Source organism: Tauraco erythrolophus, chromosome 20, assembly GCF_009769465.1.
Source record: "Tauraco erythrolophus isolate bTauEry1 chromosome 20, bTauEry1.pri, whole genome shotgun sequence".
Lineage (NCBI taxonomy): Eukaryota > Metazoa > Chordata > Aves > Musophagiformes > Musophagidae > Tauraco > Tauraco erythrolophus.
The window spans coordinates 12,305,026-12,333,023 of record NC_141484.1 but is presented as its reverse complement, the minus strand read 5'-3'; the positions used below and the strand labels follow the sequence as shown (position 1 = coordinate 12,333,023).

Here is a 27,998-nt window from a genome sequence, read left to right as displayed (position 1 = left end):
TCTAATGCATTTTACAAACAATAATTGATCTAGCAAGACACATGGAGGTAGACAGGGAGAAGTAAACCTGATACAGAAATGATTTTACCCTTCCACGGCGCCCAGTAGAGCTGCAGGGTGGTACAGGAAAGAGCAGCTGGTTAGACAGTGGGCTTAGTTGTTTTCTTCCCCAAGGAAACTCCTGAATAGCTTAAAACTAAAATACCTTAACTGCAGGCAGAATTGTTTTGATGTTAAAATGCCACCATGGTGTCACATCTGAGTTCTGGAAACTCCCAAACCTGCTGGCCTGAACCTCAGCCCACTTCATCTCCAGGTGCATGTAGCCTTGAAGGTGCTGACAGTCAATCCCAGTTGGACACCAAGTTCTCAGACATCTAAGCACACGCTCTCCTGCACGCTTGCTCACAGCCAGCCTCTAAAACTCCTACTCAAGGCTGTGGTTACATGGGACACAGCTCAATGGTTACAAGTTCAGCACTGCCCAAACAGGGAGATCCCTCTCAGCCCCACTCCTGACTGCACTCCTACGTTTCATCAGGTGTTGGATGACCTCTTCCTGAGCTGATTTTGCTGGGTTAATGAGTTAAACCAGCTGATGGAAGGATGTGATGGCACCAGTCAGTGCACAGGGCAGTGGCCGTGGCAGGGGAGGATGTGAGATGAAGATGGAGACCTCTGCTTCAATGGCAGAAGAGCCTTTAGGGTGATTCAACTGCTCATGAAACTGGACCTTGAGAAGAAGAATGGGTGAGCTTGCAGGTTCAAGCCAAGAAACCAGTCAGGGCTCAAATCACACCATAAGCAGGGGCATGACTCCCCTTGCCTGTTGTACCCTCAGGCCCCCGGTGACTTGCTGCCTTCCCATTGCTGGGGCTGAGGCTGGGGCTGAGCTTTGAGTTGTCCCCCTGCCCCTGTTTCCCAGGGGCTCCCAGCTGTAGTCATGCCATCCCAGCACTCACTAGTGCCTGGGCAGGTAGTGACTGTTGAGGTGGCACAACAACTTTGGCTCAGATATGCAGCGCTCTCCAGGAAAAGGAGCACCTCCCAGTCCTGCCCTTTCTCACAGCACTCCAAATTCTCCAGAATATCTGTGCCAGATACCTGCTCTAACAGCCCTCTGCTCCTGATCCTTTCCCAGGTCTGGAGGAGGAGGAGGACAGAGCAGAGAGTGAGGGAACCACCTGGCTTAAGCATCTTTCCTTCCTGTCACCCACGACACAGAGTTTATGGAGTAAGCAACACAAGACGAGGGCATCGATGGCCTCCCTCCCTCCCCCCCCACCCTGGCAGTTATGCTCCAATGCTGTTTCCATCTCTGCTTTTGCATGTTTTGAGAACAGTTTTTCTTTGTCATTCCCAATCCAGCTGTACAGATCCAGGAATCGAGAAAGCATCCAAATGTATCAGGTTGGACCTCCTACACACCATCTCCATCCTCCACTAACTCCTTCTCGCTGCTCCTGGTCCGTGTTACTGTGGCACTACTGCACCCATCAGTCCCACTTCCCAGGACCCCACAACCCCACCAGCACCAGGAACTGCTCTTACACCCAGCAACAGAAACACCTAAGCCTGGTTCTGGGAAGGAGCCCCCCGTGCTCCCACTCCTCTGTGTGTGCAGCGAGCCGGCGGCACGGGGCACGGGGCTGATGCTGCTGCACGGTGCGGTCCGGGACATCACTCGGCGCGTTGCAGCACGTGCCCACAGCCGCTCTGTCCCCTGCAACGTGCAGGTCCCTGGCTGGTTACGTACCTGCATCAGCCTCCCAGTCACTCTTTCCACATTAACGCCTCTTCTCCACCGGGGCACGGTGCCAGAAAACCCCGCTTCAATTCATTCCCACCTTCTCCATGTGTTTCGTCGCATTGTTTTCAGCAGGTTGAGTTTCACCGTGGGGCTTTGTTTCAAAGTAAATCTATATGCTTAATCCTCTCTCCTGCTTGCAACTTGCATTAGTCTCTCTTAAAAAAAAAAAAAACCACGCTGTTACCATAGTAACCTACAGTTTCTAGATATGGCTGTGGTTGATAAGCGCTGCCGCGCCTGGCCCTGTGGCTCTGGGACCGCACTCTGTCGGATGAATGCTAAATTCCACCAAAACACTTTCGAGCAGGCACCTGATGTTTATCCCGTGGCTCTGGATGTTGCTATTCTGTCGTGGCTGTGTGCTTTGTGTGAGCATCATATCACACACATACTACACCTACCCATTTTTTTTTCCCTGCAGCAGTCAGACTATTTCTTTTTCTTTTCTTTTCTTTTTTTTTTTTTTTAATTTTTCCAAATTTGTCACTTCTTAGCTGTTTTGACGCACGAAACCTTGACATCAGTCATGGAAGATATTTGGACGTGCAATACAAGAAATTGTTGCAAATGTTGTTGCTTTTTATTCTCCAGTAAGCTCACCGGTAAATATATTTGCAGTGGGGATGTTTTCTTGTCTCATGTGTCTTGTTAGTGGGGACAGAGCTTTCCCAAAGGTTCTTTTTCACAGATTCCCCTAAAACTTTACAGCTCAGTAAAACACCCAGGAGACCAGAATAAATCAATAACTAGAGGCAGAAGTAGGTGCAGTCCCAGTCGCACCGAGGGAAGGGGGAGGCTGCGTGGCCCAGGGGAGTACTGGGGATCACGGGCTGCGCTTATCAATATCAGTGGGCAGCACGTGTTACGTCCTCACGGCTGCTCACGACTGAACATCCCCAGCAGCAGGTCCTAACCTCTGGCAGCAATAGAAGAGGGAGGGAGGATGTCCAGAACAGTAAGATTAAGAAAGGAAAGGATAAGCAAAGAAATATTTAACAGTTAAAAAGGTCTGTTTGGAATTAGGGCAATTAAACTAATTGCACTGTAGGTGATTCACCTGACTTTCCAACACCCCCCCTTCTCTCGTGTTTCTTGGATTACAAGTACTTTGGGACAAACTCTTCGCTTTCCGAAGCAAGTGTAAAAGCTCTCGCTTGCTGTTAGGATACAGGATTGAAGGAGCCAGGTCTGTGCCCGTGCCATGATGCAGAAGGAAGCATCCCTGAGCATCCAGAGCAGGACTGGAGCATACGCTGCAGCACACATCCCCTCTCAGAGTGGCCGACCTAATGGGAAAGTGGTGATCCCAGGGCAAAAGTGCTCTCTCAGTACCTGGGCACAGTGCATAAATTACTCAGGGACAAATATTTGCAAGGCTTTAGGTATTTATTGTGAAGTCAAGGGAAGATGGTAACCCAAGTACCTTTTGAAGTAAGGCACTTGGCCTCTCCGTGCTGCGTTTCCCCATCTGTAAAACGCAGACTGGCAATGCCACAGAGGGTGGCAGGGAAAGAGCATCAGCTGCTCTCGTACGACTAGCGGTGGGTGAATACCTGTGATGTCTAACACTGCACGGGCTGGCTTAGGCCCTAAATAAGTGAGGAACCTCGATCCTTCACACCAAAGAAGATGGCAGCTGGTGTCCTCTCTTAGCTGCCCTGCACCAATCCAGGCAGCATCCACCTCTCCCCGCTCGCTGCTGGACTGCTCCTCCCTTTCAGCAGTGGTATTCTGGATGCCAGGACGCTGAGCAACTCTTACCCTCAAAATGTTCTGAGACAGAAAAAATCTGACATTTTCTGGCTGCTCCGAAAGCGCATTAACTCATTTGGGAATTTCCTGGGTGGGAAAGCTGTGGGAAGCACTGGGGGTTACTGTAAGAGAGGTGTGCTTGGAGGGAAAAGCAGAAGGAGCAGCACTGAAATGCCTTATCTTCTACAGAACCTCGAGGTTTCAAAGCTGATCCTGTTTCTTTCTTTTCAAATGTCAGTGAACGGCGAGAGGAGCACGGAGAAAAGAAAAACCCCTGTTCCTGGTACTCTCTGGGTGTTTTCCAAGTGGTTTCCCTAATTCTTCACCCGCCTGCACCTTAACTAGTTTCTTACAACAGAGCACAGGGGCTGTAAAACGCTACTGCGGGGACTGGGGGATCGTTTTACACCTGCTTTGTATTCCCCTGAACAGCTGTAAATGACAACACAAACTGTGAAGCAGCAGGGAATTTGAACGCCTTCGACATACATTTCTACACTGATCCTCGGTAAATTAATTCCAATAGTTGCTGGGGATTTTGGGGGAGAAGCTGGAGAATTCAGTGAATGAATAAAGGAAGCGATTTGAAGCAGAGACCAGCTGGAGACTTCAGGGAAAGGAGAGAGGAGAAAGGGAGAAAGATGGACAGGGAAAATCGTATATAAGCTGGAGGAAGTCCGGGAAGCCGACTGCCCTGGCTCATCCCGGTCTTTAGAGAGGGGCCAGAGCCCGTGCTGAGCCCGTGGCCCATGGAGAGCAGGGCCAAGAGCAGGGATCTCCTCCTCTATGCCACGACTGGGATGGGAGTACTCCCCATGCTGTTCTGCTGGTATTTGGCTAGAGATGTTAGCTACAATTTCCATAAAGATTAAAGACCTCTCCTGCATTTGTTCACATCCAGAACAAGCTCTGAAAATGCCTCTGGGTGGAAGGCACTGCTGAAAACAGCACTTTGAAAACGTACATCTCTGGAACATCCTGCCTCAAACGGCTTATTAAAAACCTTCCCCAGATATATCAGGCTAATCGGAGCGCTCGCCTGTGTTGTCTGTTGCATTCAGAGTGGTGATCCTGTCAAGAAGCTGCTCTTCACACCTGCAGCTACTCCCGTCCCTCGTGCAGGTGAACAGCAGAAGATTTTTCACACTGGAAAATTATCTCAGTTAACCCCTGCGGTCAGCTCTTTGCTGGCACATCTGGAGCTGGTTTCAGACCAGCGTATTCTGTTGGTGAGGCAGTTTGATATTCTGAGAATTAAGAGGTCAAAAGAATACAAAACTAGGCCAGAGTCTTTTCATCAGCAAGTACGAGAAAAAAAAAGTCTTGTCATTGCTCTTACAGCCTCCTGATCCTGGAGGTAGCCAGAAGCAGCATAATTCCAGGCACAGGTTTTACCTAACTGCCTTGCGCTCCAGTAGGTGACATCTGGGGACCCTTCACTGCTGAAAGTATTGCATGGTGGCATCAAGGACATCCTTGTCCTGAACATATTTGAGGAGATTCTCTTCCCACATAGCTTCCCACATCAGTCTAATGGTCCTGAGCATCCTCTCCCTCTCACAGGTCTGCAATACTACCAAGGTGAATTGCATGGAAAAGAACTGGTGTGGAAGCGCCAGAATGAGACTGAGAGAATTCAGTGAGAATCAATTCAGACCACGCGCTGTCCTGGAGCACCATAGGTTTGTACCGGCTGTGAGTCTGGGACATAAGCCTCCCTGACCCATAAGGATTTACCTGAACCAAGCCCATGTCCCATCACTATGATAGTGCAACACTGATTTATACCAGCCCAAGATCTGTTTCATATTCTTACTTGGAGTCTTTTGTAGTTTGGAAAACAGCAGTGAGATGACTTCCTGCATGAACGAGTCCAGAGGAGGCCACGAAGATGATCCGAGGGCTGGAGCACCTCTGCTATGGAGACAGGCTGAGAGAGTTGGGGCTGTTCAGCCTGGAGAAGAGAAGGCTCCGGGGTGATCTTATTGCAGCTTTCCAGTACCTAAAGGGGGCCTACAGGAAAGCTGGAGAGGGGCTTTTTACAAGGGTGTGTAGTGATAGGACAAGGGGCAACAGCTTTAAACTGAAAGAGGGGAGATTTAGGTTAGATATAAGAAAGAAATTTTTCACTCTGAGAGTGGTGAGGCAGTGGAACAGGTTGCCCAGAGAAGCTGTGGATGTCCCATCCCTGGAAGTGTTCAAGGCCAGGTTGGATGAGGCTTTGGGCAACCTGGTGTAGTGGAGGGTTTCCCTGCCCATGGCAGGGGAGTTGGAACTAGATGATCTTGAAGGTCCCTTCCAACCCAAACCATTCTATGATTCTATGATTCTATGACTGTTAGTCCTGAGCCAGCTACCCCTCTGCCACTGAGGCAGTCAGAAAACCCCCATCTGACAATTTCTGCGGGGACTGAATCTTGCAGGTGCTTTGCTCAGCCACATTTTGGGATGAAAGCAAACCAATCCTTTGCATGTGACTTTCAGAAGGCCTTCAAATATCCAAGGAAGGTATTGGAGGTAGTCATCTGAGCTGAGAATCTAGTCTTAATTTTTTCACTAACACTAATGTCCATCAGCATCACTGTCACAGGAACGACCCTCATCTTTTCTGACACATCACTTGACTGTGGACATTGCAGGAGGATTGCCTCTGGCTCAGACTCCGTCTCTGTGCCAAATGCTGCACCTTCCTCTACAGGAGCACATTGCTGCTTATCTATGACGTTTTCCAAGCCCGCAGGAACTATTGACCTTTCTCCCATCTCTCCTCGTTCTTGTCTGTGTTTTCTGGCCATCCGCTGAACAAATGAATGGCCCTGACCTTCACAGGAGATGTCAAGACACTTAACGTGGCCAAGGAAAAAAGATGGTGGAAATGTTGCTAGAAATCTCCTTCCAACATCCCTACAGGTGCTACTGTGATGAAGACATCAAAAATGCCAGTGAGGTGGATTTCCTGTAATCTCAGATTCATCATATTCTACCTGTTACTCACAATAGCAAACAGTGAACTACGAGAGGTCTGTGTGGGCTGGAGGAACGATCCTGTCTACAGAGTGTGCTGTAGCTCATACTAACCAGGTGGTGCACAGTTGGAGAGGTGTGCTCTGACCCAAGCGATCTGTAGGCATAGCTTTCAGCTCTTCTTATCTGCAAAGAGCCTACCACCACCAAGACAGCAGCATTGTGTAAAATCAATGAACGGAAGTGTCAATGGAAGTGAGGATGGGTGGAAGGGGAGTTGAACTGGTGCCTGCTATCCCAAAAGGGTATGAGCTTGATTCTCAGAGGAAAGCAGAAGCGGCAATAATCTCTGGAGAAATGCTCTTTAGACACTTGTGACCCTCAAGCTCAGCAGTATCCGACATGAGAAATGTATTCTGCTTCTGACAAATGGTCAGCTCCCACAACACCTGGGGAACGTGGCCGTTGTAAGGTAGCAGGCTGAAGCCTTCTTGAAAACCACCTGCCTTGTCTGTAGAATAACAATTCTACCAATGCCTAGAACAGAGACACCTACTTCTCTTTTCCCCTTAAACAAGCATTAGTTACACCTGGGTTCTTCCATCTCAAAGCTCAACAGAGGAGTACAGACTAAACCTAACTCCAGGCTCTCCCATCCCACTGCAGAGCTTAGAGGGCTCTGAAACCACCTGCTGTGAAGTGCCTGGGCAAACACACTGAGGACTTTGCCTTGGTCCTGAACTCCCCTTCACGTGTCTGCGACAGCTGGAGACAGCGCCCATGTCTTAGTGGCCTACCAGAGGACGTTGTACATTCCCACCCTGCAATCTCCTGCTGTGACCATTTGAGGGCTGTCGGAGTGCTTGCAGGAAGGGTGGCAGCTGGCACGTGGGAGATGGACTCCTCTCCATACGGCACCAGGGAACACCAGGCACCACCCTGCAAGCTCGGTGCTGCAGGCATGCCCGCGGCAGCACCTGCACCCGCTGCTTTGGTTGGACTCCACTGCCTCAGACACAGACCACCTCGATTTGTCACTGTCACTCCCAATCATTGTGCTCACTGACACCAGACAAGTCTAATGGAAAAATGAAGCCATGGTTTATTTAGCAAGACTTCAGGGCACCCTTCTAGTCATAAGTTTGGAAACAAAAGTTCCACGTAAAACAAATATCAAACCCAATCTCAGCCTGTACGTAACAACTAGAGTCCTTTCGGGTTGCTTAACCTCTCATACTCCGCAGTCCTGAGACAAACCACAGCCAGCAGACCTGATACTTCAGACCCTGCTGCAAAACCCTACAGTTGTGGTCTTCTCAAGCCAATTTGCAGCACTGGTGAGCAGTGCTTTTCCTAGACCCTGCTACTACATGCTTGTCCTGGTTTTAGCTGGGACGTGATTGCGGTATGGGGATTTATCTGTTTTGGGATTGCAGCTTTGGGACGAGACGGGCCTCGGCCAAGGGGTGGTGAGCAATGACACCGTACATCACTCGTTTGTCCATATTTATCCTTGTACATATCCGTACATATATACATTGGTAGCAGTAGTGGTAAATTGTTCTTATCTCAACCCACGAGTTTCCCTTTTCCTCCTTTAATTCTCTCCCTCATCCCTGGGGGTGGGGGAGGGTGAGCGAGCGACTGTGTAGGGTTTGGTTGCCGGAGCGGCCTAACCCACAACAATGCTCCTGCCTCTATTTTTTTCCCCCAGCTGTCCCTCATTCCCCTCTTTTTAGTTTTTTTCTCCCCCATCTCCCCCAAAAGCAAGTATGGATGGTGACCCCTCTTCTACTTCCATACTGGGCCTTACCAGCTTTATTCTAGTTTAATGTGCTATAATGTGCCCATTCCTGTTCTCCAACTTTCGCTTCCCTCCCAGTCTAAAAGATTTTAGCATTCACTTGTACAATTTCCTGATTACTGCAATAATCTGGAGATTAGCTGAGTAGCAGAGTATAGTCATGACAGAGCACTGCCCTACTCTGCAAATGAAACAGTACAAAAAGCAGTAACTGTATAGCTGTTTTATGAGCTCGTGATCTTTTGTAAGCGATTAGCTTCCTGTCTCACATGATATACGAGGACATGTTAATAACGGACACAACTGAGCCAGGAACAAGTTCTTTTGGGCCAGCTACAAAAGCAAGTTTTCCTCTCCCAGTTTTGGCAAGGGCTCGCTGTGACGTTCAGTCCAACTGGCCGCCTCGAGGCAGAAGTGATCAATGACCCCGACAGCTGCCAATGGCTGGGGAAGGCTGTGCTGGAAGTGAAGTCCCTCTCCTCTGTAGCTGGGCTTGTGAACATCTTCGTGGGCTCCTGATCTTACTGATCTGTAATGGCTCTTCTCCTTCACACAGTATGGGCAAACACACAGACAGGCAGAGGCTGAATGAACAGACCATCATCTTTATCACCATGCCTCTTCCTTCCCAGCCGTTTTGCCTCACTCATCTCATGTCCCAGTCTTCAGCAAGGACCGAGGAGACTCCTCAGCGGGTGCTGTCACTTGGCAGTGTGACTGTTTGTACCCCACTCACAACACCTGCGCTCAGGTCTTTGCATCCTTCTGTGCCTCCGCTAATGTGGACTAAAGTCTTAAAAATGTCCATTGGAGCCATCAGCTATCGACAGACACCAGAGAAGAATGCTGCCATTAGCAATTCCCCTCGCAAACCTCCACGTTGGCCTTTTCTCAGATTTAACAGTGCCTAAACATGGCATCTAATTCAGACTTCCAGTATCCAGCTAGTCTCTTCTGCTGCAAGCAAAGAATTCCATCTGCATCTTTGGTCAGGATTTGCCTGCCCTAACTGACCAACGGGAACCAAAGGGAAGAGACAGTGTCTCCAGAAAGGGATTCATCTCATCGTAAGGCTCAAGTCAGGGCTGTTCTCTGATGGTGCCTATACCTGTTCACTGGCCATAAACCCTTATTTCTCGTGTTTCTGTCCTGGAGCAGAATCATATATGCTCTTGAGAGCCAGTCCCAAGCCCTAGATATGCAAAAGTGCCTTCCTCTTCCAGAAAACACACCTCACGTACCATTCTCCAGCCCAACATTTTATTTTACAGGTATAACTCTCTGGCCTTCAAAATTACAGAGTTCATTGGCCGCTGAGTGAAAGTTGGAGAACAAAGAAATCCTTCTTAGTCCTCAGGGAAATTATTTTGTTCCCAGCAGCAGGAAAGGCTTCCAGAGAACACAGTCACCTGGTCCTGTCTCCATAGGGTGACGCACGTTGCAGCAAAGCCCTTCTAATAGCCACCACCACGAGGCAACGGAAACCAAACAGTCACTGCCCTCCGTCACGGGCCCCTTCCACAAAGAGCAGAGCACATCAAGCTCCACGGGTTGTGGAGCAGGCTGAGCTCCTGCCAGCCTCTCTCAGAAGCTTCCCCAGCAGGGACCATTAGCAGAACGTCCTCTGATCACCACGTAACACAGGTCGGGACACGCCACTCAGGAACTTCTATGTGCTCGTGACGGAAGGAGGGCATATCTCTGGGGCACGCATGCAGTTGCAACTGAGAGATGGCAAGTGATGGCAGATCTACCACATCTCACTTAACAAAGGTGGTTAGCAACCACCGAGACATTGTTTTGACAATTATCAATATATGAGGCACGAAATAGATGGGAACAATGTCTTTACCTAAGAGGCTGGCATCTTTGTGCCACTGGGGAAATCAAGGCAAAATGCAGTCCAATGATTTAACCAAATTCACCTAGCCAGAAGAAGCTAGGAAAAAAAATGGCATGTCCCAGCCCCCAAGCCAATGCTCCTGGAGGACCTCAGGCCAGTGTCTTTAAGCTCCTGGGACACCCTCTAGGTCACCTTCCACACTTCATCTCGGAACACGCCTGCAGCTCGCCTGAATGAATAAGGTGGCCCCAGTTATGGGGATTTCTTTCTTCTCAGATGCTGCGTGCAGAGAGGCCAATTATGCTTTACAGCATGTGCGTTTTGTTGGAAACTCACGACGTTCTAAGCTTAATTCAAGCATTTTGGTATAAGCTGAATTTATACCTCACTGATTCTCCATTTTTAAAATGCCTAGAGAGAACAGCCACTCTGCTCAGCAAAAACCTTAAAGAATCATCACCACTGATCCTTGCACTCCTCTGCTCTATCTGATTGCCCTTTAAAGCCATTCATTATCCTAATTTTAGGTTTACAAAACCCACTGCTGCAAAGCGTGATGTTCGGCTGACTTTTAACACACCGCTGGTACAACCACCTCTGAAGAGGGAGGGCAGGAAAGCAGCACTTACCTGGGTTGCTTTTGGAGGTGCGCACAGGGGTGTAATGGTTTTTGGAAGATGTCCTGACTGGGGTGTTTTCTTTGGGGGAGGTATCTATGGCCGAGATAGTCTCTCTTTCACAGTGTGCTATTGGGATTGGTCCCTGCTGCCTTAGGATGTCAGCCAGAGCCCTGGGGAGAGAGAAGAGGGAGAAAAACATATTTTCAAACAGTAGCTAGGATGGCATTCAGTATTTTCACTTCCACAGACACTGTGCAAATCCAGCAGTGGTTGGATTTCTACCATAAACAGAAAAAAAAAAACAACAATAACAAAAATATATATATACAGCTTAAAAGCTCAGTTTCTTTTTGCGTGTCTGCTGCATGTATTTACAGGCTTGCCTGGCTATTGTTTAGTTTTTCATATGCTTCCACTGGCTCACTTCACCCCAGGGCTACGTTATCTCTCCATCATTCTCCTTGCTGTCAGGGACAGCGCAGATGAACTGCTCTCCCTAGCACAAAGCACTGCCTTCGTAAAGAGTCACCACTGAGCACTAACACTCAGACACCGTGATCCTCCAAAGGTTACTCCAACACTGCCCTGCCCAAGCCAAACTTCTCTGAGATTGAATCAGATTAGGAGTCCAGTCCCCACGCTCCTTAAATCTTTGTTTTTTCTGCAAGAAGCTCAACACACAGCAGTGGTGGCAGTGGGTTTCTTAAAGGAGAACCAGCAGTTCAGAAGAAAGGGGTTAAACAATTTTCATGGCTTAATGTCAACACAGCCATTAGCCTACCTTTAGCTTTTTGTCCATTAGAGATTTCTTTAATGGTACTGAGGTCTCTCTGCTATTCCCCAAGAAAAAGAAATGTCACACAGTTCAGCCGCATCCAATGTCTTCCTCTTGGATGAATGGATACTCAAAGATTTTTTTCCTCTGTGAATATCACGGACGCAGTGGAACAATTATAGCATGAAATGCACTGATTTTCTTAGCTCAGCCACAAGCTATGTCTTCAGCCATAGGAAAAGCAGGAAAGGTGTGGCTTGTGTGGATTATAAGGGACAGTGGCATTTTAAAGATTATAGAGTTTGAAAGGTTCTTTTCTCTTGACAGAGGGAATATGCGTAATGTCACCTGGGGTAACAAGAACAATGTAAGGAGGAGAAATTCCTTCATAGCCCATTGGTGAGAATGATGCTGGTGCTGCTTACGTACTAGCATTCCTTAAATACCATATTTCTGGTCTTTCATATGAGAAATAGTTTGGGATCTGAGTCCGTTCCTTTTTCCAAATCATTCCCTCTAGAGACTGCTACCCTTGTGCATCATGGCAGTGGGGTTGGAACTAGATGATCTTTGAGGTCCCTTCCAACCCAAACTGTTCTATGATTCTATGAATTGCAACACTAATGTGCTCTACAAAAGAAACTCTTGGAAGATCTCAGAAGCTCCAGAAGAGAATTACGTTAGTTCACAACCACCCTGTATAGAATAAGAATATTTTTAACCTAATTTGATTATTTATCAGTTGTAGAGAGAGCAGGCATAAAGGCTATAACCAATCATATGATATGTATACGTGCACGCATACTGATACATATGGAGTAAAGGGGTTGTCACATGCAGGGACATGAAAGCACAGACTTTTTTTTTGTGCTAAGATAGGCTCCGAGAGAGGTGAAGGTGGCAGCAATAAGAGGTAGATACTTAGCTTTGTCCCAGGTCAGGGGTCCTTTTGTTTGCTTCTATGGTTATTCCTCGCTGAAGAAGAGGAACTGGTATATGGTGTTCTCCAAAGATGCTGAATCCCCATTGATTAACACATATCTGTGGGTGCTCAGCATCTTTTACAATCATGCCTGAGGTATCTCAAGCTGGTCACCAACTTTCAGGACGTGTTTGAAATTTTGGCCCCTTGCCCAAGGTTGTGCAGAAAGTGAGCGGCAGAACCAGGACCCGAAGCTGGGGCCTGAGGTCCCTGCCCTATGTGATACTGCATGGTTCCCACCTGAGGAGAGGATTCATTCAACGACCAGTAATCCTGATGACTTTTCTAGGCAAATACCTCCCCACTGCATTACAGATCTTGCTGATTGGGGAGGATGTGGGAAGCTAATGAGGTCTGTCTATTTGGCACCAGCATCCAGTACATCCCATTGGAAGCAACACATTTTCTAAAGACAGCAGGTTGGCAGAACTGAGCCCTTAGTACATATCTCCAAGATATATTAAGCATCAGATGACCATTTAATGGTATCTGCAGTATGGAAGTGTTAAGAGTCATTTTTCAATCACAGAGATTGTATTAGGACCATTATTTACCAGCCCATAGTGGCTTGGGCTCATTTTGAACACTTGTCAAAGCCACTCTTAGTGTCAAGAGTACAATCACTCAGAGTATAGAGGAAGATGACAGTGTGGATAACACTAAAACACTATATACCACTTAGCTAAATATAATAATAGAGCCATCTGGGCAGGAAAGGTCAGGTCAGGGACCAGTGTACTCTCAGAAGGGGCTGTGTGGGGTGAGGGACACAGAGGGAGTACAAGAAACTCAAAGATGAGGAGGTGGAGTTGGAGATGCTGGTGAGATGGAAATGGAAGAGTACAAACCAGTTCTTCCCAGAGTGGAGTTTGTTTAACCTGACAAAAGAGAGGCTAAGAGAGGACCTGCACCTCACTAATGGGGAGCTGCAAAGGAAGCAGAGTAAGGCTGTTCTTGGAGGTGTAAGGCAAAGAAGACAAGAGGCCATTAACACATGTTGCAATAAGGACAATTCCACCTGGTTATAAAAGAAAAGAAAGTCATAGTGGGATAGCAAGACACTGAAATAGGGATCCAGAGAGGCCGAGGGATCTCCATCTTTGGAGGTCTTCAAATCCATTTGGATAAGGCTCTGAACAACCTTCTCTACCTTTAAAGTTGGCCTTGCTTTAAGCAGGTCGCAGGATGAGAGACCTCCAGAGGTCCCTTCTAACCTAAATTCTGCTACGATTCTGAGTCTAGGACCACCTTACACTGCAGATTACCTTGTTTCTCTTGCCACTGTTGTCCTTTCTCCTACTATTATTACTCTCTGAATGAGGTTTGATGCAGTCCTAAGAACATAGCTTCCCTGCCTCCCGGATGGACAGTTTACCTCCATTCACTAAAAATAATTGAGGCAATTAAAGCGAATATACTCTGGAACAATTGGAGTCTGTGAGAAGTGCCTCATCCTCTCAGTCTTTGTCTCTCTGAGAGCCGAACCCCGAGCCTGCTGCCCTCCACGAGGACAAAGCCATGTATCCCAGGTAATATTTCCATTTGTGAACAGTTTCTCATAAAACTATGCTTGGTTGTTCCTTCGTTACAGCCAGGACCTGAACTCACTGGTCCTTACCACAAACAAAAAGACAACTCAGATGGTAAGAACAAATGTAATCCCTTCTTTGGTTTTCATCCTGAAGGAACATTAATAAGAGCTGCTCTCTGGTTAGTTGTTGGTGACAACATAACAAGGAAATGATTTCCAGTTGGGTGCCAGCCACTTGGAAGGGAGGACACTTCCTTTCAAAGGAACTGAAGTAATCACAGGTGATAGGAAAGCAATGTCTGTGGTGTCAGAGTATGCATGAGATAGATAAACTGAACATGACCATCAAAAGCAGATCCAGCTCGTAAGTGTATGGGAAGAAAACAATGTGACTTCAGCAATGCTGAAGGTGTAATCTTGTTATGTCCTAAGCACACCAAACTGTGTCCTCAGTGCTCGCTCTTTGTGTCCTCTTTAATGTCTACAGGGAGAAAAAAAGACTGGTCAGTACCAGCAGAACAAAGCATGATAGGTGGAGGAGAAAGTCAAACTTGGATCAAACTGGTTAGTTCCTTGCCAATTCAATCACATCGCTGTGTGTGATCCAGTTTATTTCCATAAAGTACAGAGGGCTGAGTCCCACACTGGTGGAAGGTCAGTCACACTTAACTGAGGAAGGATTTGGTCGGTATAAGCCTCTCGGGTACCACTGTCTAATGGTCCACTGAAAAAGTTTCAAGCAGGGTAAGAGAGTCACTTGAAATATTTGAGTCTTGCATGTGCAGCCATTTGGGTACCATTAGTCCCACTGATGATGTCAACAGCGTCCTAATCACCTGCACAAGGCTATGAGACACTCCAGAAATCTTCCTGTGACACACATCTCTTATCTCAGGAAAACAAACCTCACTCGCTGGAACGTGTTACCTGTGGCAGCGGATGGAGTAGCCAGAGTTGCGTAACTGTAGGACCACATCCCGAGATAACGACTCGAGACAGCTTTTCCATTAACGTCATTCATGTGAGAACACTCAAGCTTCTTTCCACGTCAATCCAGAACAGACACAGTGACATCAAGGATGTTTCCCACCAGCAGCGTGGGAGAAAAACCTACTGATGTCTTGCATGGCAGGACATGCCAAGGCAGAGCAGGTCAGGTCCTGCTCTCAGGTACGTCAGCAGGGAAGGCTCTCACGCAGCTTTGGACCAAGTGAGTACTTTGGGAAGAAACACAGTAGGATGAACACAGGGACCCTAATGCAAAGAAGCAGTTGTGGCCATTTTCAAAAGGGGATTAAAAAATAAAAAGGTCTTGTTGGAAATACAAAGGGCCAAAAGGGATGGGTGTAAGCAGTAGGGCAGCTGGGTTGGGCATCAGCTGGAGCCCTGACGCTGAAAGATGAAATCAATAGGTTTTGCTAAAGAGAAAAGAGAGTGAAGGCACAGCAAACTGGGAGAGGGGCAACGGCAGGGAGTGACAGAAACCCAAAACAGAACAAGGAGAAAGTGAGCAGAGTAGTATAAAACAGAAGAAACAGACAGGAACAAACTGCAGTAAAGACCAGGCAGGGTGTGAAGTCCAGCAGATACGTGCAGGGTACTCATTGCTGTCCTGGTTTCACCGGGATACAATCATAGAATCAATTTTCTGTCCAGAGAAGCTGCCTTTCTAAAGTAAGCTGCGTTTTTAAGAAAACTGCAGCACCCAACTTGGTGAGAACAAAGTTGATAAGACACTCTGTTTTGGCTTGTAGCCAGCCCTGGTTTGCGGGTATCCATAGTGCTCAAGGACTTTTCAACTCGTTCTTGCTAACGACCCAGATGTCCAAGAACCAGGGAAGAGCGTGGCTGGGTGACTGACACCTGCATTGGCAAACGGGTGTTCCATGCCGTGTAACGTCATGCTTACTGTAAATTAGAAAGTTTGTTGGGGACAGTCTCCCTTCTTCTCTCTCTTTCTTTCTCAATGGCTGCTGTCCCTGGAGGGGACACCATTCTGCTCCCAAGGCCTGTTCTTCTGGGATTGCAGTTTTACAACTTCCCTGCACTGGGATCGCTGGTTGGGAACAGGCTGGACATTGGTCAGGGTGGTGAGCGGCTGCACCGTATATCATTTGTCTGTATATATTACTATTATCATTACTATTTTCCATTTCATTTTATTTTCTTTCCATTATTAAATAGTTCTTGTCTCAACCCACGGGTCTTCCTTCCTTTTCCCAGTTCCCCTTCTGGAGTGGGGAGGGGTCACTGGGTAACAGGACAGCTGAGTAGTGTTTAGTCATGGATACGGACTAAATGTAGACAATCACCCAGTCCTGGCACGGAGATGTGGGAGGGGAGAGAGGAGCTTCTTTGTGCAATAGGGAAGTAAATCACCAGTAATGATTTTTGAGGCTCTAGGAAGGTCATTCTTCCTCTCTACGTAGCACTAGTGAGACACATCTGGAGTGCTGTGTCCCATGCTGGGCTCCCCATGGACATCCGGAAGAGGGTCCAGTGAAGAGTCACAAGAGTGCTCAAGGGCTTCGAGCATCTCATGTGTGGAGAGAGGCTGAGACAGCTGGGATTGTGCAGCCTAAAGAACAAAAAGCTCACAGGATCTTATCAATGTGTATCAATAACTGATGGGAAAGTGTAAAGCAGAGCCAGGCCCTTCAGTGGTGTCCAGTGACAGGACCAGGGGCAACAGCCACAAACTGAAATATGGGAAATTCCACTTAAGCACAAGAAGAAACTTCTTCACACTGACAGTGTTCAAACACTGAAACAGTGTCCCAGTAGGTCACAGAGTCTCCGTCCCTGGTGACATTCAAAACCCTACTGGCCACAGTCCTGGACAACCTGCTTTAGCTGACCCTGCCTGGAGTCTGGACTGGTTGATCTCCAGAGGTGCCTCCAACCTCAGCAATTCTGTGATTCTGTAGAGTTTGTGTAGCCAAACCAGATTGTCCCACTGGAGGGTCCAGCCCCAAGCACCAAAAAGATACGGGCTCAAAACACAGCAGAGACAACTCCCACTAGGGAGCTGATCCCGATCTTTCTAGACCCAGACTAAAGCAGTGACTCCAGTGGAGTTTCTTCAGGCGAGGTAACGTCATTGACAGCAGACCCAGGCTGACAGAGCTCCAGGTCTATTTTTGTAAGTGGCTCTTCCTACAGTAACTTTCACACCATGAAACACTCTCGTCTTCCACAGCCGCTACTAGTGCCTCAGCTTCCCAACCTCAGCAACTCCAGCACGGTGATCCGCTTGTCTCCTGCACCCTTGGGGAGTAATTCCTTGCTCTTAAGTGTTCTGGGGACTGAAGGAGGAAGGATTTTTTTGATATCACTGAGAGCCTCAGGCAGGGCTGGGACCAGAGCCCACAGTTTTCCTGCCTGGTGCCCCTTTCCCTGGCTGAGGAAGCTCCATCTGAATAAACACACCCCAGGTATCCCTGGCTCTTTATCAGACTTTTTCAGGACCTATCTGTGGAAATGCAGAACTCATGTCAGTGTCCCAGGGCTGGCAAGGACTTTATGGACTGTATTTGATGGGCATATCTCCAGTCCACACAAGACCCTCTCTTCTTGGGTCAGAGAGAAAAAACCACAGAGATCCTGGGGAGACAGGGAGAAGTACAGAGCTGAAACAGAGATGAACGTCTGGTTGAAGAAGTGAGTTTGCGACACATCGGTGTTTGCCTCTGCAAGGAGCTCTGAGACACATCGGACAGTGTGAGAGGACAGAACACGGTGCAGAAGTAACATCCAGCTGCAGAGGCTGAAGGGACCTTATAGCCAGAGGGAACGTGAAGGGGCAGGGGCTGTGAAGCACCAGCTCGCTTTAGCACGCCCTGCCAACCCACCAACCAGCTGAGAAACTTGACCTGCTGTCCTAATTACCGATGAGGTAAGAGCAGGCTGGAGGAGTGTTGTCCTTCACCACAGTCTTTTTTGAAAGTAGTGTCCTGTTTTCCCAATATCCACAGATTTTCAGCACTAATTGATAGTATGAGTGTGGGCACGGGTACCCCTTCTACCAAAGCTTTGCTGGTAGCTCCAACAGGCCAGGATGTGGTCTGTGGAAAATAAGATTGGAGAAGAGAGGCCTGTGGATGCCAGACAAGAAAAGAAGGTGAGAAGAGTTGACTAGTTCCAGTAGCACATGTTGTACACGTGCAAAACTTCACTAAGAGCCTTCTAAAAAATCCCCTCTCTTGGAAACTTCACGTACGGGTCGTGAGGAAACAGAATTGCCTGTTCCAAGACCCTGTGAATTTGGAGAAGAATGGAAAAGAATGACCAAATAGTTATGGCAGAGCACAATAAAAAGAGCAGTGTCTGGCTGAGCTAAAAGCCTGCTAAAAGCATAGCTGTGATGGAGTTTGTGGCAGAACTCCAACCGACTTCAGCACAGCCAGGATTTCACTACAAGTCCTTAAAACGAGAGTGAGGTTAAGGACTCCCCTACGCTCTCTTAGGAGCCTGGGAAGGAAGAGGCAGTTGTTAGTCTGAGAGATGCGATTTATCCCGCCGTGGAGCCAGCTCACCTGGAAGGGACAGCTCTCTCCAAGGGAGAGGGATTTCCGTCGCCGGCACGTCGCGCGGAGCACGGCCGGGCATTGCTCACGCGTTGTCTGGCGCCCGTCCCCAGACCTGCTGTGCACCTGGCGAAGTTTGGAACAGCAGAGCCCACGTGCTGCTCCTGACCACGCCGGCTCGGTGCTGTCCTAGCAGACGGGCTCCCGCACCGCGGTGTCGGCCAGCTGGGTGCTGCTTGCCCACGTTATTCCCAGTTCTAGCTGCGGAACAGCAGACGGGGAGGCAAGTGTACATCTCCTTACATCAGCTCTGTCCGTCTCTGCTGCCTCCTTGGCATCGCCCCCAGGACAAACATAGTATCATAGAATCATAGAACGGTTTGGGTTGGAAAGAACCTCAAAGATCATCTAGTTCCAACCTCCCTGCCATGGGCAGGGACACCCTCCACTACACCAGGTTGCCCAAAGCCTCATCCAACCTGGCCTTGAACACTTCCAGGGATGGGGCACCCACAACTTCTCTGGGCAACCTGTTCCAGTGCCTCACCACCCTCAGAGTGAAAAATTTCTGTCTTATATCTAACCTAAATCTCCCCTCTCTCAGTTTAAAGCCATTGTCCCTTGTCCTGTCACTACATGCCCTTGTAAAAAGCCCCTCTCCAGCTTTCCTGTAGCCCCTTTAGGTACTGGAAAGCTGCTAGAAGATCACCCCGGAGCCTTCTCTTCTCCAGGCTGAAGAGCCCCAACTCTCTCAGCCTGTCTCCATAGCAGAGGTGCTCCAGCCCTCGGATCATCTTTGTGGCCTCCTCTGGACTCGTTCCAGTAGCTCCATGTCCTTCTTGTGTTGGGGACTCCAGAGCTGAACACATCTGACCACACTCTCTGTCGGTGCTTTGATCTTACTACCAGAAGCATGGGGCTTTAATTGATGACACAAACACCGCTGCAAACTGATACACAGATGGAAACATGGGGGTGCTGCTGGCAGCAAACCCCCCCAGGAGGCAGCCTCCTCGGTGTGGAAGTGACTCTGCCAAAGCAGACGTTGTCTCTGAAAGTGCAGGGGCTCAGCAGTGCACTAGAGATGCACCAGTCCCAGGTCAGCAGAAGACATAACCGGTCTCTGCTGCTGTCAGAAGCAAAAGCAGGTGGTGCTTCAGAGCCCAGTTTCTGGGGAGGAACACTGGAAACGGTTTCTCACAGTAACCTGAGCAGGCATGTGATGGACGCCCATATAGGTGTGTCTGTGTGCACACGTGTATACAACAATAGGGGAATGCACTCATGGGGTTGAGAAGGGAAAAAGACTAAGCGTTAGGACACCCTTCCAAAAGCAAAGCATTTGTGCACCTGCACCCAGCAGAAGGGAGGAAATATTCTTTCTTAAAAATAAATACTACAAGGAAAAGTCAGATGTCTTCTGAAAAATTTTTATGACGAATACAAGAATTATTTGTGAAGCTTCTGAAATTTAGTCCAGGTTTAATGACAAATTTCACTGAAAGCTTAATTACGGAAGTACTAAGGACCATATCCTTACCCCAGATTATGACAGCAGAATGAGGCCGGCAGTTTTCCTGACTCACTCTTCTTGGTGAACTCAAAACTAACACATAAGTGGCATAATTACGTTACAGATACACACTCATTGTATGAATGCATTTATGTGGAAAATATATTTCAGCTGAAATAGAAGTAGCATAGGCATTACACTGACAAATCAACAGGAGAACTGTCGCTGTGAGCTCATCATCTCTCCCAACTTTATAACGTGATGTGGAATCAGCAACTGGAAAGTGAAGCTCTTGTCTCTGGGACAGGTTCCTTAGGCTATATATCAAGAGTAGGAAATACCAGCAGTGTTCAGGCTGCACACCTTACACAAGTACTTTACACGTCTGACACTAATATACAAATCAAAAAGTCTCCTACTACTGCTGCGATGCACACAAGGAATTTACTACGATCGCTAAGCTCACAACGGGTAATGCCAGTTCCTTTGGATAGTGATACAGCAGGTCCCAAGAGAAAGAAACTGTTTCATAAAGATTTTGCAATTAAAAAGTTAAAATAGAGCTTTCCAACTGACGTTTCTTCGCAGAGAGCAGAAAGTGGCCAGAGCAGCAAGGGTCAAGATCTACCTCTAAACCATTATTAGGCCATTTAAGGACAGTGAGTGGTACGGAGAAGCTGGTGCCTCCAGTCCCCCAGCATCACCCAGGGTGCAGCGCTCCCAGCCAGCCAGAGAGCCACTGCCACCTGCTCTGCTGCCGGGACTGTCCCTCAAAGCATCGACCCTCCCTCGCTGGCCTCGGCCCCGTTATCAACCCGGCTTACAATCCCCTTTGCTTGAGACAGCAAAAGAGAGACTCTGGAAAAGCGACCCACCCAGGGAAGAAGGCACGGGTGCTGGGAAGAACTGGAAGCAGTGTCATTGTACAGAAAAGGAACACAGCACTGGCCTTGACGGTGGGAAGAAAATAAAATAAAAATAGGAGGTCTTGCTAGGTGTTTCAGAGGCATGAAATCTGTGGGAATTACGCTAAGTCAGTCTGATAGTGTTCGTGCTTGTGTACCTGCACGCACAAAGCCAGGGACAGCACGTGCTGGATACGCAGCGCTTTGAGCACGAGGGCGCGCGTAAGCGGTTTCATGCACCAGGTATCTATTTTGCACCAAATCCTGCATCGTAAGAACAATTAAGGGACTTTAAACTTATCAACGAAAACTCTGAAGAGCTCTATCATTGCAATAAAGGAGGTCTGGGCAAGAGCTGAACTACAGCAAAGTATTTATTGTGAAAGAATTCCAGGCTTATCTGTCTGGGTAATGAGACATTGGAGACCTCCATGCAATACAGCGCACAGAGATCTAAGGAAATACAGATTGCCCATGCGAGCAGGGGCAAAGGCAAGCAAAAAAGCACCGTGATCTCATTTTCCCGATAAGGTTCAGATCTTCTATGTGAAACAGAAGTTTTAAAAGGCGTCTGATCTCCAAAGACACACAGATCAACTGTTAGTTGAGGATATAAGAGATTACAAAACTAAAAGAAGTTCAGAGCTAGACTGGATTCCCTTGACACCTTATGATGGAGGGTTACTAATAGAAAAAGTTAATTAGAAAGCAGAAAAATATCAAATAAATGGGAATTAGAGACACTGAAATGATTTGCTGAAGGCGGCATGGTTTCTGAGAGTAGCCTCTCTTCCTGGGAAAAGTTCAAAAAGAAAGGAGCAGACTCCGAAGCAGCCCGCGGAGGTCTGTAGCCAGGCAGCCTCTGCGCTATTACCAAAGCCAGGCTTTAGAAAACAGATTCAGAGAGGAAAACATGGAAAAAAAAACAGTTAGCAAACTATGCAAACTGTGGCCAGAGCTTCAGACTGAAGCTTCCCCGGTACATGTAAGTGAAGCAAAAAGAAAAGTATTTTGCACAGGTGCACGCACACAAATAAACATCGCGCCTCGATTTGGCTGGCTGGGAATGGGCAATTCATCAATGCAAACGGGACAAGCTTCAGGTCTTCTCCCTCACAGCAGTCACCCCAACGACACTTAAGGTGCAGTAGTGATTTGAAAGAAAAGAACTAGTCATGAGTAACCCCTCTGAGGCCACAAGACTGTACCTTTTTCTGTTTTACTTCAATCATGTCCGACACGTGCTTGTGGACCTACATTCTGTGCCTAGGAGTGGGACAGGACACTTCAGAGAAGAGCCTCAGAAAGCATCAGGAACAAATAACACAAAGCAGGGCAAAGAGTAGATGAAAGGCACGTGAGTGAGCCAGATGAATGAGACAGAGGGGTGAAAAAAAGCAGCGCAGAAGAATAGATCAGTGGAAAGACCAAGGAAGCAGTGCCAGCATTCAAGGAAGGAAATCTTCTGCCCAGTCCCCGTGGCAGGTGTGTGTTCCCAGCACCGTCTCCCTGCCCGGGGGAGCTCTGAAGTTTGGTTGTTTGGCTCAAGCGACACCCACCAGCGGCGAGCAGAACTGAATGAGCCAGCTGTGACCACGAGCTGAAAAACCCAGTCTAGAGACGGGCAGTTTTCACAAGCCCCACCGTCGGCGCAGAGGGCTGGAATCACCCCCCAGCCACCCCTCTGGCAACCGGGAGGCCCAAGAGCAGTGGTGAGATGCAGCAGGCAAAAGCAGTGCATGCAGCCTTCCCGGATCTGTGGGCAAACAGATCCACTGCCTCCGATTCCTGTTGGAATTCAGAGCTGCGGAGTGAAAACGGCAAGAAATTGGTCAATTTAACTGTGGTCTCTACAGGGGAAAAGGAGGTTCATTTGTAAAAACAGTCACTGTTCTTACTCGCAGAGCAGAGGATGCAAAGGCAGAGGCCGAAGAAAAGAGGAGCACAAATATCTTCCCTCCCCGTATCAACACAGATGCCCCAGGAGGAGGGTCACGTGCAGCACGGAGCAGAAGGCGCACGCTTCCCTCCTCCCTTTCAAAACACCCAGGACACCCATCGGACACACGCCACGCAAGGACAGGCACAGAGACAGCCTTTTAGGAGGATACAGAGCTCGTTTGCTGGGAAAAATCTGCTCAGCAGCTACAGAAGAACAGCTGGGCTTCCACCACTGCCCCAGGGCCATCGCTGCCACTGCCTCCCTATGGCTTGCGAGCGAGGGCTCCGGCTGCGGCGCGGGGAAGGGTTGATAACATTTCAAACCCTAGCTGCAAACGATAAACCGCTTCCAATTTGTGCATTCCTACGTCGGGAAAGAGTGCAATGGTTACTGCTGCTGAGGGCTAAGCAGGAGTCGGAGTGATACTACTGGCAGTGAATTATTTATGTGCTGTAGCGTGGGGATTTAGGGTCATGGCCACGGGAAGAGAATATTCTGGGTCACCCCTCCTTGCTACAGAAAAACATACCCAGCTTTGAAAACAAACAGCTGATATTCCTCGTTCGCCGTCACGGATTCCCTAACTCATTCCCATACTGAAAGGAGAGCAAATACTCTGCCTGCTGAAGAAACGCTTGAGCAAAAAAACCACTGACAAACTGAGGAAAACAAACCATCCACACGAATGCAGTCAGAGAGCAGCAGCAGACAAAACATTGCTGGGTATAACTCTCAGAAACCAGCCCCAGTTCCCACCTGGAGCCCAGCACGCATCAGTTCTGGTGGTGCAACTCCAAAGCAAGACCCAGGCAAGAGGCAGTCCTATACGGTCAGCCTGAAAGACCCCATAGCCATTAAACAATCAGCTAAGTTTAAAGCACGACAAGTGTTTCCGTAAAAGATGAATATTTTAGCTCATGTTTTTCAAAGCACTTCCACTTACTGCTCTTAGAAATGAACGGAAGCACCAGTTACTGTCACTGCTCAGAACCACAGCAGTGCTCTGCTTTAAAGGGACGTGGCAGTGCCTGAAAACACGACCAGATTTTCAGCTCGGAAATGCACACGCGCATCTCGGCGCACAGACAGCCTTTCATTTCACATGAGAGTGACAGATCTCCTGCGAAATCGTAAACCCTCCTTTCTGTCAAAAGACATAAAATGAGCCCTGCCTCCATCAAAACATTCCTTCTAACTGAGTTAATAAGGATTTTCTATAAAAGCTGGGTGAGAACTTAGCAGAGAAATAACATCTATGCACAGTACTGCTAACCGACCATTTACGATCAAATAAAATATAAAGTGTGATCTCGCTTACAGTGAAGTACAGGGAAGTCTTGTTTAATCTTCCTTGGGTGTGGGATACTGTTCCCGATGGGCTGTTTCTAGTCCACTGTAATAATTTCTGTTTATACTGTTGTTCTCCTCATCCCAGAGGTTTTGGTGGGATGCACACTGAGATTTAATGCACTTGTCATCGCTACAGTGAATTATTCTGGATGTAACACTTAACTCCAATGGACACAACCTCAAACAGAAAGAAATACCTGACTACATTCGGATTTTCTCCTCCCCCGTTACTCAGCAGCAGTTCTCAGAGACAAAGACAAACCATTCCACTCGTATTTACGTTCTGCTCAGAGCACTGATAGCATTTTTCCTCAGACCGAGGCAGACCCTGTCTTCTGGAGAGGCACTTCATAATATTTAAACCATCGTGCAATGTTGATCAAGTTCAGGTAACACAGCTCTGAAAGGTATAATCTTTTACCAGCTACCATATTATAGAAGTCAATCAATTCCTTAAAACGCTCTGGAAGTCAAGCTTTCCAAGCACTCAATCTGCCATTCATACTTCTACACCCAGGTGAATCATTTTACCAGAACTTATCTAAATAAAGAAAGGCAAGCATCAAAGAACTGAAAACATCAGGAATAATTCAGACACGTCTGGCAATACTGTCTCTGATTTCAAAGGGTGTGGGATCCAACCCTGTAACACACTGGAGCTAGAGCAAAAGTAACATATGGCCATCCGAGTCAGATTTCCAAATCTAGCATGAAGATAAGGCCCAGACAAAGTTGCCTTGAAGCCAAACGAGCTGAGCAGTTGGGGAACTCGCCCCTAGTTAAGAAAATGCTTCAAAGAGCCTCTTTGCTGACCAAGCTACTTTCAAGACCCTTTACTATACAGACACAAATGACCTGAAAGATATCACGGTATTTTTAACACTGTGAAGTTATTTTCTTGCAAAGGCAGAGACCAGGGGCAGGTGGGGTTGGTGACAGAATACATGGGCCAGACCCTCAGCAAGTGTAAACCAGCATCACTTGGCATCCTCATTGAAGACACAGTAATTCACACCAGCCAGCAGCCCTGCGTGTGTAGTCTTTATAAAGGGAGGAGTCTACACAAAACACGTCTTCCCAAACAAATAAAAACTGCGTCACTCATCTCTTTTTCTTTGTAAAAAGCTAAAATTTCTTCCCTCAGACTCCGTTGACTGCAACTGAAGTTCAGCCTTAAAAATACGGTCAATGGCTGTAATTGTTTTGATTAAAATTTCTTCATTAAAATAATTTTCATGAAGCATTCTCTGCTAGAGATAAGAGCTTTTCCCCCTCATGCTCACAACTGTTCCTACAAAGAAGCTCCTCACCTAATTTTTGTGTTCAAACATAGGAACCCCTTGGATTCGTAGCGCACAAGAAGTACACAACGTTTGGAGGGACTTTTTCGCCAAAAAACAAACACGAACTGAGAGAGTACACGCATTTGTCCAAAAGGAGGATAGTCACGGCAGCCTGAGCTTTTGCTTTCAAACAAGATTTCCTCCGACACGCCGAGAGCGTTCTCTCTTATCACAGCAACGCGGAAAACCACTGAGAAAAGGACACCAAACTACTTCCCCCGCAGCCAGCTAGAAAGGACAGACTACTAGCTCGAGTCACATGTCTTTAGAGGGGAAAAGGAATAAAAAAGGAAAAGAAAGAAAGAAAGAGAGACACCACCCCCCCCCCCGCTTTCCCAACGCCCCCCCGCGCCCGCAAGGCACAGGCACCGCCGGCGGGACGCGGAGCAGTTTCCTTCCCACTTTTTAAACTTCTCGCCGGCCGAGGCAGGCAGGGCAGGACCCGGGGGGCCACGGCCGCCTCTGCAGCCCCGGGGGTCGGTGTGGGGTGCGGGGGGTGCGGGGGGGTGCGGGGGGGGTCGGGGGGGGGGCGGGGGGGCTCCGCGCGGAGGGGCGGGGCGGCGCGCGGGGCAGCGCGGAGCTGTCCGCGGCGCCGGTGCTGAAGGCGGAGCCGGGACCCGCTGCGCGGCGGAGGCGAAGGGGAGGGGGGCGGCGGCGCTGCCCCCAGGATGAGAGGGCTGAGGGGGGCACCAGGACGGGTCCCTGGGTGGGAAGGGGGAGGGAGGGATGGTCCGAGGGGTGGGGTTGTCCCTGGACAGACGGTGGAAAGGAGGAACTCTTGGATAGGCAGCGGGAAGGGAAAATCCTTTGCCGGCGCTGCAAAGGGAGAACTCTTGGACAGCCCTTGCAAAGGAGAAAACCCTCGCATGAGCGGCCCGAGGGAGGATCCCTCGAAAGGATAGCGCAATGGAAGATCAGTTGGACAGGTGGCACAAAAGGGGAGCCCTTAGACAGCCGTTGTAAAGGGGAAATCCTTGGTAGGGTGGTGCGAGGAAGAAACTCATGGTCAACCAGTGCAAAAGATAAAGACTTGAATAGGTAGTTCACAGGGGGACTCCTTGGACAGGTAGTGCAGTGGGGGAACCCTTGGACAGCGGTGAAAAAGGGGAACCCTTGGACAGCCAGTTCAAAGGTGGGATTCTTGGAGGGGTCATGCGATGGGGAAACTCTTGGACAGGCTGCACAAGTGGGAAGCTCATGGACGGGTGGTTGAAAGGAGGACCCCTTGGACAGGTAGCACAATGGGGGACCCCTTGGACAGGTAGCACAATGGGGAAACCCTTAGACAGGCAGTGCAAAGGGGAAACACTTGGAGAGGCAGTGGAAAGGAGGAACCTGTGGGGAGGAGGGTGTCCCTAGACAGAAGGGGTGCTGGAAGCAGGGGCAGGATCGCACCTGTGTATGTTCATCTCCCGGGGCGGGCGCCGCGCCTTGTCGTAGGCCACCTTGGCGAAGACGCCGGCGATGAGCACGAAGGCGATGGCCCCGCACGAGATGTAGACGGTGGCGTTGGTGCTGTCCTTGTCCGGGTCGTACTTGTTGGCGTCCCCGTCGGCGCCGTTGCTGCCGTCGGCGGGCAGCGAGCCGCTGGCGGTGGTGGGGTGGGCCCACTCGGGGCTCTTGTAGTTGCGGCACAGGCTCTGGTTGAGCTTCTCGGCGCGCTTGTTGCAGCAGAAGCGGTAGAAGCAGGTGCCGCAGCAGTAGCGGAAGCCCGTGAGGCTGTTGTTGCACTCGAACTCCTTGTCCCACTGCCCGCTCACGTCGTAGTACCCCCAGCACGTCTCGTGCGCCGGGGCCGAGCCCCCGCCGCCGCCCCCGCCGCCGGGGGGCGTCCTGCCGCCGCCCGCGCCCTTGCCGCGCCCGGGCAGCGCCGTGGGGGCGGCAGCCCCCGGGCCCGCCAGCGTCTGGTTGAGGAGCTCCTTGCCCGGCTTGGGGGTCCGCCGCGGCGCCGCCGCCCCCTGGGTCCGGTTGCCCTTGGCGCGGGGGGGCCCGGCCGCCTGCGCGGCCAGCAGCAGGGCCAGGAGCTGCAGGGAGAGCAGGAGCAGCGGCAGCAGCAGGTGCCGCGGCCCCATGGCGGGGCGAGCCGGGGGGGGCTGGGGGGGGGGGGATGGCCGCGGGGCGCGGCGGGGCGCGGCGCGGGGTGGGGGGCGGCGGGCGGGCGGGCGCGGGGCTCAGCGGCCGCGGCGCTGCCCCATGGAGCGGGGCGGGGGGGGGGGGGGGGGGCCGGGGGGTGGTCCCGCTGCTGCCGCGCGGCTCTTCAGCGGCGGCTGCCCGGCGCCGGGCGCTTCATGCCGGCGCGCAGCGAGCGGCGGAGCCCGGCGGAGCGGGGCTCGAGGCG

General features: G+C 49.5%; 1 protein-coding gene across 1 annotated transcript in view; it reads right to left on the bottom strand.

The window, feature by feature from the left end:
* The window catches only part of SHISA6 (shisa family member 6), a 272,818-nt gene extending 245,086 nt beyond the window's left edge, over window positions 1-27,732 (bottom strand). Inside the window, exons 1-2 of the mRNA XM_086624183.1 lie at window positions 27,056-27,732; window positions 10,803-10,963 (exon numbers count right to left, since the gene is read on the bottom strand). Coding sequence (XP_086480309.1) covers window positions 10,803-10,963; window positions 27,056-27,732 — 838 coding nt within the window. The remainder of the gene's footprint in view (window positions 1-10,802; window positions 10,964-27,055) is intronic.
* Between the last annotated feature and the right edge of the window lie 266 nt (window positions 27,733-27,998).